This window comes from Hemiscyllium ocellatum, chromosome 20, assembly GCF_020745735.1.
Source record: "Hemiscyllium ocellatum isolate sHemOce1 chromosome 20, sHemOce1.pat.X.cur, whole genome shotgun sequence".
Classification (NCBI taxonomy): Eukaryota; Metazoa; Chordata; class Chondrichthyes; order Orectolobiformes; family Hemiscylliidae; genus Hemiscyllium; species Hemiscyllium ocellatum.
In genome coordinates, this window is record NC_083420.1 from 51,611,787 (window position 1) to 51,625,892 (window position 14,106).

At 41.9% G+C, this 14,106-nt stretch overlaps 1 protein-coding gene across 1 annotated transcript in view; it reads right to left on the reverse strand.

The window, feature by feature from the left end:
• The window catches only part of chtf18 (CTF18, chromosome transmission fidelity factor 18 homolog (S. cerevisiae)), a 117,796-nt gene that overhangs the window by 83,846 nt on the left and 19,844 nt on the right, over nucleotides 1-14,106 (reverse strand). Inside the window, exons 6-7 of the mRNA XM_060840862.1 lie at nucleotides 9,191-9,240; nucleotides 6,898-7,045 (exon numbers count right to left, since the gene is read on the reverse strand). Coding sequence (XP_060696845.1) covers nucleotides 6,898-7,045; nucleotides 9,191-9,240 — 198 coding nt within the window. The remainder of the gene's footprint in view (nucleotides 1-6,897; nucleotides 7,046-9,190; nucleotides 9,241-14,106) is intronic.

A 14,106-nucleotide genomic window follows, 5' to 3' on the forward strand; every position in this document is an offset into this window, starting at 1 on the left:
GATCACTGTACAATGTTGAGACCCATTTGGTAAACACCTGTCCAATGCCAAACCTTTCCAATGTGTAAAACAAATATGACCATTCAACCCTATCGAATGCCTTTTCCGCGTCTAATGAGACTACTACTCCTGGTATCTTTCCCTGGTGACAGGCTTGAATCATATTCAAAACCCTTCTAATATTATTGGATGATCTACGGCCCTTAATAAACACCGTCTGATCCTCCTTTATGATATGTGGCAATACCCTTTCTAGTCTCAATGCTAACGTTTTAGAAAGGATTTTAAAATCTACATTTAGCAAGGATATTGGTCTGTATGACATGCAATTTTCTGGGCCCTTTCCTTTTTTTAAGGATAAGAGAGATATTTGCCTCTTTCAACGAAGGCGGGAGACAGCCCTGACTGTATGCGTAGTTATACATGTCCATAAGTGGACCAACCAATATTCCTATAAATCCTTGATAGAATTCAGCTTGAAAGCCGTCTTGGCCAGATGCCTTACCGCTCTGAAGTTGCGTGATTGCATCAAGTATTTCTTGGACTGTTAGGGGAGCATTTAAGACCGATACCTGTTCTGGAGTCAGGTCCGGAAAGGTCAAATTTTTAAAAAATGATTGCATCCTCCTAGTCCTGTTTTCACAAACCTGCGATTTATATAAATCAGAATAAAATTTTCTAAAGATTGCATGAATCCTTTTATGATCATGAGTCAAAATACCCTTGCTTTCCTTGAATGACGTGATAGTTTGAGGGGCCTTTTTTTCTTTGCAAGAAATGCTAAGTATCTACCAAGTTTGTCGCCAAATTCATATAACCTTTGTTTTGCAAATAATATTTCCCTCTTAGCCATTTGGGTAAGCGTGGTGTTTAGAGCTGTCCTAAGGGCCGTAATCCTTTGCAATATGATAATAGAAGGTCTGTCAGCGTTTGCTGTTTCAGCCTCTTTTAAGCGTGCTTCGAGCAGGCGCTGTTGTTCTCCTTTTAATTTTTTCTGGGTCGCTGAGTATGAGATGATCAAACCTCGCACGTAAGCTTTGATGGTCTCCCACATCATTGATGGGTTGCTAGCCGTACCTAAATTAATTTCTAAAAAAGTTTTAAATTCTTGAGAGAAGTACTTTACAAATTTACTATCTTTCATCAGGAAAGGGTCCATACATCAATGCCGAGGGGATGTCCCATTGTTCCTCGCTTTGATTTCCATATATACAGCAGTGTGATCGGAAATTGCTATACTACCTATTTTACAGGATGATATGGAATTTTAAAAAATCGAGGGGGCAAAAAACATACCAATTCTGGTATGACATTTATGTGGATTAGAGTAAAAAGAAAAATCTCTGCTCTGTGGATGAAGATATCTCCATACATCTACTAATCCTAATTCTTTGTTCAAATCCACCAATTGTCTAGATCTGGGAGATACTCCTGCAGTACTCTTGGGAATCCTATCTATTTCCGGATCCATAATACAATTAAAGTCTCCCCATATAATTGGATGACGGACACCGAGAGCCATCAATTTTGAGAAGGTTTCCGTTATAAATTTGAAAGGATATGCCGGGGGGGGGGAAAGGGCAATACAAATTTAAAATCCCATATTCCTCTCCATTTATAAGGGCTTTAATCAGAATATATTGTCCAGATTCGTCTTTTATCGGATTTAGGATTTTGAAAGGGAAATTCTTCCGAATAAGAATAACAACTCCCCTGCTTTTTGAGCTAAAAGAAGAAAAAAAGGCCTGATCAAATCCACCCTGTCATAATTTCAAGTGTTCTTTATCCAACAAGTGTGTCTCCTGTAGGAGAACTATATCAACACTTTCTTTCTTGAGATTTGATAATATTTTCTTCCTTTTGATTGGCGAATTACTCTCCTTGACATTCCAGGTGCACCACTTAACTGACTGATCAACCATAATCATCCGGGAGATAGGAAACCCTATCCAGAACATCGAGCATAGAGCATATAAAATTCACAAAAATAAAGGCTCTCTAATACACTAACAACAGTACAATAATAAACTATTTCTAAATTAAAAAATACTTATTTAAATGGAGATTTTCTCCCTTGTTCCCAGGGGGTATCACTTCCTTTCCAAAGGTCCATTGCATCCTCTCCCAACCAGTGCCCCACCCTTGACCCAGGCACTCCTTAATAGGATGAGGAAAATTCAAATATACTACAGAGCTTGAGTTAACAGTGAGCACCCTACCCCCCCCCGCCAGCAACACCTGGATATATTTGGAAATGTTAATACCATGTATAAACATATATAGCTATAAAATTACAACCTCAACAAGTAATAATTAAATATAATAATACAAAATAACAAGGGAAAACAACCCCGCTCCTAGAGACAGAGGTAAAATAGAATAAGGTAACCATCTCCCCCCACCAACATTAACTGGACTCCCCCGGCCATATATATATAGAATAATAAAAAAAACCGGGGGGGGGGGGGGAGAAAATTATTAAGTAGAGAACAAATAAATAAATCCCTCTCCCCACCCCCCCAAGATAATATTAAACAGTAAGGTAAAAAAAAAGGGAGGGATATAAACCGGAGTTGGGGGTGAGGGGGGTTGGGGGGTTGGGAGGGAAACCAACATCAATTATCTCTTACAACTTATCTAAGGGAGTCCAAAAATTCCTTGGCCTTTTCCGGCGATCCAATGTTATACACGGATCCTTCATGGTTAAAGCGCAGCGTCGCTGGGTAGCGCAGGGAGTACTGAATATTCAAGTCCCTTAAACACTTCTTCGCCTCATCGAATGCCTTCCTCTTTTGGACCAGAGCTGGGGAAAAGTCCTGGAATAACATGATCTTGGATCCTTTATAGATCATGGTTTGGGGATCTTTTCCAAGATTTCTAGAGGCTTTTAGGAGTATCTGCCTCTCCTTATAGCTCTGCAGCCGGAACAGGACAGGGCGGGGGCACTGGTTCGAGCCGGACCCGCGTATTGCGACCCGGTAGGCCCATTCCACCCTTATCTGGCCTGATCCAGCCTCCAGATTTAACAGCTGTGGAAGCCACTGTTCAAGGATCCTTGTAAGTTGGCCTTCCTCTATCCGTTTGGGAAGTCCCAGCAAACGAATATTTTTTCGATGACCTTGATTCTCGATGTCGTCATTGTGGTTCTTGAAGGTCCGGACTTACTGTTCAAGAGTCTGGACCCGATCCACCGCCGATTGTGCTGTAGTTTTGGAGGTTGCGGCCTTTAGCTCCGCCCCTCCGACTCGGCGCTCAATTTCCTTAATGTCTCGTTCGTACTTTTGCAGCGCGGCCGAGAGCGAGTCCCATCGACTTTGGGATTCTTCAATAAAAGCGCCGATCTTCGCATCCAGTTTGGAGATCATTTCCACGAGGCTCGCCACCGTAGGTAAGTCCCCTGGGGCGGCTGCGGACGCCTCTGCTGCAGCTGGAGAGGGTGGGGAGGGGTTCCTGCTTGCTGAGAGCTGCTGGCTCCCTTCCCTTTAGTCATTTTTACTGAAGATTAAATTGTTTAAATTCAATACTAAACAACTAATTAAATTAAACAGCTATTTTAAATGATTTGGTGAGTGTGAGGGGGGTGGGTGACCCACTTTGCCCAAGTCTTGGGAGGAGCACTGTAGACTCAGACTTGCTGGGTTGCCGCCATGTTGGATCCCCAAAAATGAACTTTTAAAGTCAAGAAAGTACACCAATGCCTCTACTTCCTCAGAAGGCTAAGGACATTCAGAAAGTCCACAATGACTCTTACCAATTTTTACAGAAATAGCATAGAAAGCATCCTACCTGATGCACCACAGTATGGAATGGCCGCAAGAAGTTACAGAGACTTGGGAATGCAGCCTAGTAAGTCATGAAAACCAGCCTTCCAATCATTGATTCCATTTAAACTTCCCACTGTCTCAGGTAAGCAGCCAACATTATCAAAGACCCCTCCCACCCCTGTCTTCCAGCCTCTTCTATCAGGCAGAAAATACAAGAATTTGAAAACATGTACCAACAAATTTAACAACGCCCTCTTCCTTATAATAAGACTTATGAGTGGACTTCTCATACTAGAGTTGATCTTTTCTGCATTCTGTTCTATTACACCAAGGTACTTATGTATGATTTTGACAGCACACAAAACAATATGTTTCACTGTATCTCAGTACATGCCAATAACAAATCAAAACAAAATCAAAAGATGAACTATCGTAATGGCATTTCAAGGCAGTTGAAACAAAATCTCAGGAAAAAAAAACAAGGTTATTACAATGCTGCTAATAAAGACTGGACAAAGTACAGAAGTTAGCAAACCATGGTGATAACCATTGTCAGGACTGGCGAGAAGAGAAATTGAATTTCCGATAAAACTGTCTGCTTCCCTTTTGAAGTAGAGGGCGCAGTCAATCTTTTAATATTATTTCCATTTAAATGATTACATTAGAATGTGATTAAAGTTTGGCTCATGTCATACTTTTTAACAGTGTCCTAAACATTACACATGCTCTTAGGAATGTTACGTTGTCCAGGCTGACATTTCAATTTGCAGATATTTTGAGAGAGATGGTGATGCTGATCTTTATAAAATTGAAGATCAACACAGCTGTTTGAAAGGCGAAACATGATTCCTAAATTTTGCAGCTCTTCCACACTGAGGTGCATTGGGTAGGATGCTTTCTACGGTGCAATCTGTAAAACTTGGTAACAGTCATTAGGGACGTTCTGAATGTCTTTAGCCTTCTGAGGAAGTAGAGGCATTGGTGTACTTTCTTGACTTTAAAAGTTCATTTTTAGATATCATATGTTGGTGAATGTCTTTTATGAGTTACATTTTATTAGAATGTAACTGCATCATTTGTAAAGTGATTATTGCTTTGATGTGTGCAATATTATATCAGTTATATGTACAACGTTTCCATCAATAGGATAATACGTCAGCATTCTTTTCACATGTTAATTCAGAAAAATCATCGCTTGTACACTTGCAAGGTCATGTAGGACACCAATGAAGAAAGTTGCCTAATTCAAGTCACACTTTACATTGCAGTGCTTGAAAGTTCACCATCAAAAAATATATTTTTGCTGATTCCTGTTAGGGATTTTGAAAATTTAAAAAGCTCTGCCCTTAGTTTTAACTAATCTGAACTTCAATCTCCATTGACACTGCAGTAAAGTACTCCTGATTAAACAAAAGATGCTTGCATTGTCCTACATAGTTGCGGTCAACCATATTCAGTCAGTAACACTTGCCTTCAAATTAACAAATTGTGGTTTAAGTCTCATTTCAGAGATTCAAATACATAATCTAGATTGATGTTGCAGTTAATACTCAAGATTTGCTGCACTATAAAAGGTCCTGTTTTTTAGGCGAGATGCTAAACTGAGTCTCTGCCTGCTCTTTTAAATGAGCAAAAAAAATCCCATAGCACTATTTTGAAGAAGAACTGCAGAGTTCTCTTCACTGTCCTAGAGGCAAAGAATGATCCTGCACAGAAACAGGCTATTCAACTTCACTTTTGATTAGATTAGATTCCCTACAGTGTGGAAACAGGCCCTTTGGCACAACAAGTCCACATCGAATCCAGTCCCATTTTCCTCTGATTAATGCACCTAACACTATGGGCAATTTAGCATGGCCAATTCACCTGACCTGCACGTCTTTGGACTGTTGGAGGAAACCCATGCAGACACAGGGAGAATGTGCAAACTCCATACAGATAGTACTCCAAGGCTGGAATCGAACCTGGGACCCTGATACTGTGAGACAGCAGTGCTAACCATTGAGCCATCGTGCTGCCCATGAAACATTTATTTAGTTGTCCCAATAGTATGGATGATATTGATCTCTGAACCAACATCATAAAAACAGATTATCTGGTTATTACACATACTGATATACGTAATTGATTGCTGCACTTCCTATATTACAATAGTAACTACATTTCAACTATATCACCAGATGCAAAAGACCTTCAGGTCATCACAAGGACTCCCTAACTTCTCTACAAAATGATCAACTAAAATGAACAGCTTGTCTTCAATTTTCCTGCCCTTGCTCCAAAGATCTGACTGAACTTCCTCAGATAAATACGGACTTATATTGTTGGTTTCGCTAGATCATCTAGTATTGCCCCTCCTTCCTTGGAGATAAAATCATGACATCTGCTGTTCAAGAACTTCAACTTCCTTCTTTAATTTTCTCCAACTGCTAGCTGATCTCCACCCTTCCTATCAAATTCTTGCAACATTATGTTACACAAGTAACACATCCCAAGTATGTTACACATCCCTAGATCCTTCCTTGGGGAGATTCTCGCTAGGATGCTCTTCGGAGTATTGGTACAGACATAATGGGCTGAATGGCCTCTTCCGTTTTGTAGGGATTCCATGATTCTATGAAACATGTCACTGGACCAGTAATCCAGAACCCCAGGGTGTGCTCTAGGGACATGAGTTTGAATCACACCTTGGCTAATAATTTGAACTCAACTAAAGGATCTGGAATACAAAATTAGTCTAATAGTGATCACATAGTACCACCTATTGTCATAAAAACTCATTGGTTCACAAATGTTCTTTTGCAAAGGAAATTTGTCATCCTTGCCTGGTCAGGCCTACATATTATTCCAGATCCTACTGCAATGTGGTCGAGTTCTAACTGTTTTTTTGAGCAATGAGAGATGAATAAAAGATGTCCAAGTCAGGAACCCACATCCCACAAACAAATAAAGCAAAGCTCACATGCTCTGGCAGACTTCAAAGATTTGTTTTCACATTTTCAAATTCCTCTCCCTCACCCAACCTCATACTTTCATAGAAAGAACATAGGATTGTTTAGCTCAGATTTAATTCAACAGAATTGCTTTATTGTGCAACAAGAAAACCTGATGAGAATTTTGACAAATTACTTACATCATCACTGAGCAGTTGGGTATACTGTCTGGGAGTGAATCTATCAACCCAGAGGGTGCTGGAGCTACATTCTTCACATTCATCAGCAATTTCATCCGTAGCCTCTTCTTCCTGTTTCTCAACTACTCCAAACTCCTCATCAATCTGGCTTTAAAAGGAAAGCAAAGCAACATGTAGTAAACAAGACTGCTTATCCAACATCCAATAGTGGATGGCAGAAACATCTACCAATTAAATAATAGGAAGACTGAAGCTATTGTTTTTGGTGCTTGCTGAAAATTCTGTTCCCTAGTTACCAACTCCATCCTTCTCATTAGCAACAGTCTGACGTGAATCCTGTCTGTTTGCAGCCTTCCTTGTCACGTTGCAGCATTTACTTAACACTGGAGTTGAGCATCCTGCTTTATAATCATGCCACCCACCAATTTCCACCTCCACAATATCACTTGATTTTGCTCGACTCAGCTCAGCTGCTGCTGAAACCCGAATTCATGCATTTGTTATTTTTGTTATGGACCAGACCACAATATATTAAGGAGGTTGCCTAACCCCAAAATGTTCTTATTTTAAAGATAAGTGCAAGGCGTCGCATTCCAGGTGCAATTCAATTGGTCAAACTACCCAAAGCATTTTTACACTGCAGTTAAAACACAGACCGAATAATAATAAAAGAATTGGCTTAACTGTAACTCTATAGAAATGCTTTACAAAATAATATAGATATTAACTATTACCAATTAACTGTTCCAATATTGTAACATCCCATACACACCCTTGAAAAAGGCAAATTCAGTAAAATAGATTGTCTCACGTGCAATTCTAGCAGCAGGAAGGGAACCTCAGCTTTTAGCTGTCACGAAGAGAGGAATAAGAGCTTCCACATCCAGCTTCAAAACCCCAGGAACTGCAGAAAGCTAAAACTAAAAATCCTGGTTCTATGGGAGCTTGACCCCACTCATTTAGGCTGCTTCTATTGTTCCATCCTAAAAAAAGCTCAAAGTCTCACAAGCTGTTTACTGTATTGCTTTGGAATACACTGTTCGGCACCTCTGTCACACCTTTCCTCATCATAAAAATCTGACAAAATACACCGCTTAAAGCCATCGTATTGTCACACTTCTACGCTCCTGCCTGGCCTCACATTTTGTACTCTTCAGAAATCTGAGGACAAAGTAAAGTCTGCCTCCTCTGGTCTATCTTACAGCAAGGCCAACTGTCCTGTAACCTTTGTGCACTCTAACCTACATTGGCTTTCAGTGAAGCTATGGCCTTGTCCTATCCTCGCTCTGTAATTGCCAACTTCACAGCCCTCCAAGATATCTGTCCACTTCAAATTTTGGCCTTGTGCGCACTCACAATCATAATGCCTCCATCACTGGTGATGTGCTTCATTGTCTAGCATGAGAATTCCTTCCCTATACCTCTCCATATCTCTACCTCACTCTCCTCTTTTTAGCACATTTCTTAGTTCCTACAGTTTTGCTCAACTGATTTAATGTTTCATATGGTTTGGTATCATCCTTCATTATGGTGAAGTACCCTAGGATGTATCATTATATTAAAAGATACTATATAAATACAAGTTTCTGTTCTGAAAGGAAAAGAGGGAGAAAAAAAATCTTGAAATCAGCAATATGAAAACTGGTTCATAGTCCTCAACTATTTAATTTATAACTGCATTCTGTTCAAGAAGGCTATTTGGTGAAGCATAGAACTAGAACTAACCTCTACAGATTTTAATTTGCAGAATTTTGCATTATAAAAACACATCTCTCAAACAAACATGAGTGGCTATTGCCTGTATTTTTAGTGAGGGTGCAAGCGATCTCCAGTTAAGGCTCACCATCTGCACACAGGTAAATAACAGTAATGTAATATATGTATAAAGCTGTTCCATTTTGATTCATTATGTCTCTCAGAATTCACGATTGAATTTCACTGCTGAATCAAACTCTGCTTTTCCTTTGCATAGAATGCATTGCTCATGCTATTCATGGGCTATATTGCAAAGTTGAGTCCATGTAAACACACTCAGGGTACTGAATGCCATCCAGAATTTCCCAATTACTATGACCTATCCTGATGTGGAGATGGAGGATAAATAATAGTGTATTTTGTTTATTGGAAGTTTCCAATACAAGAAAAGTCATTTTATGTTGTTGCAGGACAGTAACCAACAATTTACAGTTTTCGCTTTAATCTCAAAATTTTAGTATTGTGCTCTTGATAAAAGTATATACCTCAGGAAGTTGGGTTGTTAAATTTAGCTGCCTGGAGTTGCAGTCAGACTTACCTATTCAGCATTTCACTCAACCTCTGGGATTCTTCCACCAGCCTGCGATTCTATACAAACACACAGAATGGTAAGGAAATGTTTCAAAGGAACAAGTGCTAAAAGAAATACTCATATAGAAATAATGTCAAGCGAAGGCTCATTATCAAACTTAGAGTTAAATGCAGTGATATGAGGGGTGGAAAGAGGGACAGAGAGAGACAGAAGAGAGAGAGACACACAGGGGGAAGGGGAAGACAGAGACAGACAGACAGAGAAAGAGAGACAGACAGAGCTGCAGGGAGAACATGTTCAGGGAAATCAATGCACAGATAAAGATAAACATTAGAGGGAGGGCAATGGGGCAACTCAAGAGGAAAGTGAAGAGCATTCAAAGGAGAATGGAGAAAGTTAAAAACAGGAAAAGGTAGAGATGAAGAAGAATAGGTGAGAGAGAAAGGGTAGGGTAGATGTTGGGGAACTCAAACTGAGTGTCAGCCTGGATGCTTCACCCAATGACTAACATGCAAGTAAAGATTTTTGATGAAACCAAATGGTCAATTATTTTGGAGCACAAATTGTATTATGATTGATAATAATCACCTCAAGGTCAACATTACATAATGTGGGAAAAGCTGCAGCAAACAGCTGTGACGGCAGCCAGTGCCCTTGGTGAGGAAACATCAACATGAGGCAACTGGGTTCCACAACAACTGTTTCAGCAAACGTATAATAGTGTTACCTACAGACTAAACACATACAGAGGAACCTCAACTATTGGAAGGACACGGGTGAGGAGTATTTTGTTCAGTTAATCGAATTCCGGACAACATTGTTTAGCCAAGCATCGGGACCTTGCGATCTTGCCAGATAATCGAATGCTGGATAATTGAGGTTCCTCTGTTCAGCTCAAAACTTCCAAATGCTTACCATGGACATCAACTGACATTGGAGCAATACATATCAAATACATAATGCACTTACACTTTTCACTTCACTGTTCAGGCCTTCACTTTAAAATATTTGATGCAGAATAAATGTGGAATGCAAGCTGATTTTTTTTTACTTTTATACATGCTGTGACTTACATTCTTCTAGACTATCTCTCGAAGAAATTATTGGGAACTAGCATAATTGCAGAAATAAAAAAAAGAATGTGTTTCTGGAAAGATTCAGCAATGGTCAGGCAAAAATCTAAATTGATATAGCCTCTTTAACATAGGAAGACATCACATAAAGACAGAAATTGACATTAAGTCAAAGGAGGAGATATTAGGAGCAATGGACAAAAACTTGAGCAATTAATGGTCGGTGCATTTTAAAAGGAAGTCTTCAAGAAACAGCAGTGGTTGGTGGAGCTGTTGGTAAGTACTTCAGGTTTCACACATCTAAAGGCCATGCAAAGGGTGGTGATTTTTTTTAATTTCAAAAATATACTTTATTCATAAAATTATTTTGATATCTATACAATTGGTGATGCCATACACACGTATACATTCCATTTCTTTACATACAGAGATGGGAATTAATCATTCGTATGTACAAGTCTGTACAATGACTATCCAGATATTTTGCTGAGGCGTCAGCGGAACCCAACTACTGGGTGGGCCCCCTGTTTTTCTAGACAGGCAGACCTTACATGCTGGTCTTTCCCCACCGCGCCTTGGCGGCAGCTGCCAAGCTTCAGCACGTCCCTCAATACGTAGTCCTGGACCTTGGAATGTGCCAGTCCGCAACACTCAGTCAGGGTCAACTCCTTCAGCTGGAAGATCAACAGGTTTCAAACAGACCAAAGAGCATCCTTCACAGAGTTGATGAACCTCCAGACACAGTTGATGTTCGTCTCAGTGTGCGCCCCGGGGAACAGACCGTAGAGCAAGGAGTCCTGCATCACAGAGATGCTCGGGATGAACCTCGACAAGCACCACTGCATTTTTCTCTAGATTTCCTTTGCGTAGGCACATTCCAGTAGGAGGTGTGTGAGAGTCTTGTCCCCCCCGCAGCCGCTTCGAGGGCAGCGTGTGGTGCAGTGCGGCAGAAAGTCCAGGTGTGCATAAAGGATCTCACTGGCAGAGCCCTTTTCACCACCAGCCAAGCCATGTCTTGGTGCTTGTTTGAAAGCTCTGGCGATGAGGCATTCTGCCAAATGACTTTGACAGACTACCCAGGGAACCGCTCAATAGGATCCACCCTCTCTTTTTCCCGAAGGGTCTCAAGGACACTACGTGCTGACCACTTCTGATTGGACTTGTGGTCAAAGGTATTTTTCTTCATAACTTTCTCCACGAAGGACAGGTATACGGAATGGTCCAACTACTTGAAGCGTTCCGCGGCAGCGAGGCCAGGCCCATCCTTCGCAACACCGGGGACAGGTAGAACCTCAGTACGTAGTGACTCTTTGTGTTTGCGTACCGGGGATCCACGCACAGCTTAATGCAACCACACACAAAGGTGGCCATCAGGGTGAGGGTGGCATTGGGAGTGTTTTTTCCCCCGTGGCCCAGGTCCTTATATATTGTGTTCCTTCGGATCCGGTCCATCTTTGATCTCTACATGAAGTGGAAGATGGTCCGGGTAAGTGCGGCAGCACGGGTTCTGGGAGTAGGCCAGACCTGTGCCACATATAACAGCAATGACAGTGCCTCACACCTGATGACCAGGTTTTTACTGCTGCCAGGAATAATCACCCCTCTCAGGCTTGCATCCTTCCTGATGGACTCGGCAAATGGTTCTATGCAGCACACAAACAAGGCAGGAGAGAGAGGGCAGCCCTACGCGACTCCAGATCTGACTCACACCCATTGATTGTGACTGCACTAACAACATTGGTGCAGAGCAGTCTGATCCAATTGCAGATCCCTCCCCAAAGCCCATTTTGGACAGAACATCCCTCATGTACGTATGCGATATCCTGTCAAAGGCTTTCTCTCCTGGTCCCGGGTGATGAGGCAAGTGTCCAGCCCCACTGTCCTGCACGTAGGCAATTGTATCCCTGAGGAGTGTGAGACTCTCAGTGATCTTCCTGCCCGGTACACCACAGGTTTGGTCAGGATGAATCACCAATCTTAGTGCAGCCCTGAGCCGGTTAGCGATGACCTTTGGCGAGATTTTGTAATCTGTGTTTAATAGTGAGATTGGTCTCCAATTTCTAATTTCCTCTCTCTCCCCTTCTGCTTGTAGATGAGGGTGATGATGCCTTTCCTCATGGATTCGCTCATGGTACCTGCCAGAAGCATACTGACATACACCTCCAGGAAATCCTGGCCAATCAAGTCTGAACAAGCAGAACAGAGCTCAACCAGTAAGCTGTCGCTTCCGGAAGTTTTATTCTTTTCGAAGGACTCGAGGGCCTTGGTTAGCTCATCCAGAGATAACGGCTGATCCAGCCCCTCCCATGTTCTGTCACCTAAGGCCTCCATGATAAAGGACATGGAGGGCACGCTGTCAGTTGGCTTCGAGTCATACAGACTGGCATAGAAGTATTTGCTGATCTCATGATGTCAGCCTGAGATGACGTTATCAAGCCATCTTCTTCCTTCAGGCTGCTGAGCACGGAGCTCTCTTTGTGCACCTTCTGGAAGAAGAAACGTGAGCAGGTCTCGTCCTGCTCCGCGGAGCGGACCCTGGACCGGAAGATTATCTTGGCGACCTCTGAGGCAAAGAGGGAGACATGCTGGCACTTCACCTCCTGAAGGTCCTCCGTGACATCGACCCCCCCCATCGTCTGCAGCAGGAGTAGGTTCAGCATACTTTCCTGGATTTGAAACAATTTTCCCCGCCTCTCCCTTGCCTCCTAAACACCTTTGAAGATGAAGAACCTCTTGATGTTCCCTTTTACTGCTTCCCACCAGTCCACTGGGGACTCAAAGAGGGGCTTCACAGTTCTCCAACCTGCATAGTCTCTCTTGAGCTCCTCAATGTTTCCCGGGGTCAACAGCTTTGTGTTCAAAGGGTGGTGAATGCAGCAGGGGGACGTACAAGCAGTCAAGAAAAGATGTACACAGAACTTTACAGGGTTGTGCTGGTGGATGTTAGAGACACTTTAATATAAGGATGAGAATTGTTAGTTCAGACTTTGGTAGGTCAGTCAGCAAGAATGGGGCCATCGGGTGAGTGTGACTTGGTGCAGGATACAAGCAACAGGATTTTGGATGAAAAGGACAGTGTCAGAACAGCGGAATCTGGAGTTGACAAAAAACGATGATGTGACAAAGGTGGAGTCAAAGAGGTGGATGGAATTGGCGGCAAGGACTGAAGACAATGGTTTCTGATTTCCCAGTGGCCCAGGGGAAAGAAATTTGCATTTAACCCAAAAGTTGTTGTTAAACATGCTCCCTGTAAATACGGAGGCTCCAGTACACAAGGAGTCTGGGGGGGGGAGGGGAGGGATTTTTTTGCATATATGTGCGCTTTATGAAATAATAAATCCCCTAATGCAGAGGCATTCACATTTCCTTACATACATTATAGAGGAAATCCTACTCTTAGCACTTGCACTACAGAAGTACGAGACATCAAATGCATACAACACCAAACGAAAGGCATATTATAATGCATTTCCGTAATAAGCTTCCAAACTGGTAACATTTGCTGTCAGCAAACAGGATCTCCTAACACCCATATGTATTCAGCATTAGCAGAAATACAATTAAGTACAAGATTGGCAAGACTAAGGAGGGAGGCAATTGGTATTAGTACAACATTTGGCTGCTCAATGTAGACAACTCTCACTGCTGCTGAAGGGATGCAGAAAGTGCTTAGGATTCATCACTCAAACTGCCATTCTCACTGCTCAATTAGCATCCATGTAATCAGTAGTCACATACAGTGAGTGTAGGAATCCAAAGGATCAACAGCAGGATATCATACTGGACCCTATCACTGTCCATGTCTATCAGAAATATTAAATGTTTCTAAATACTTCAGGATTTGACACA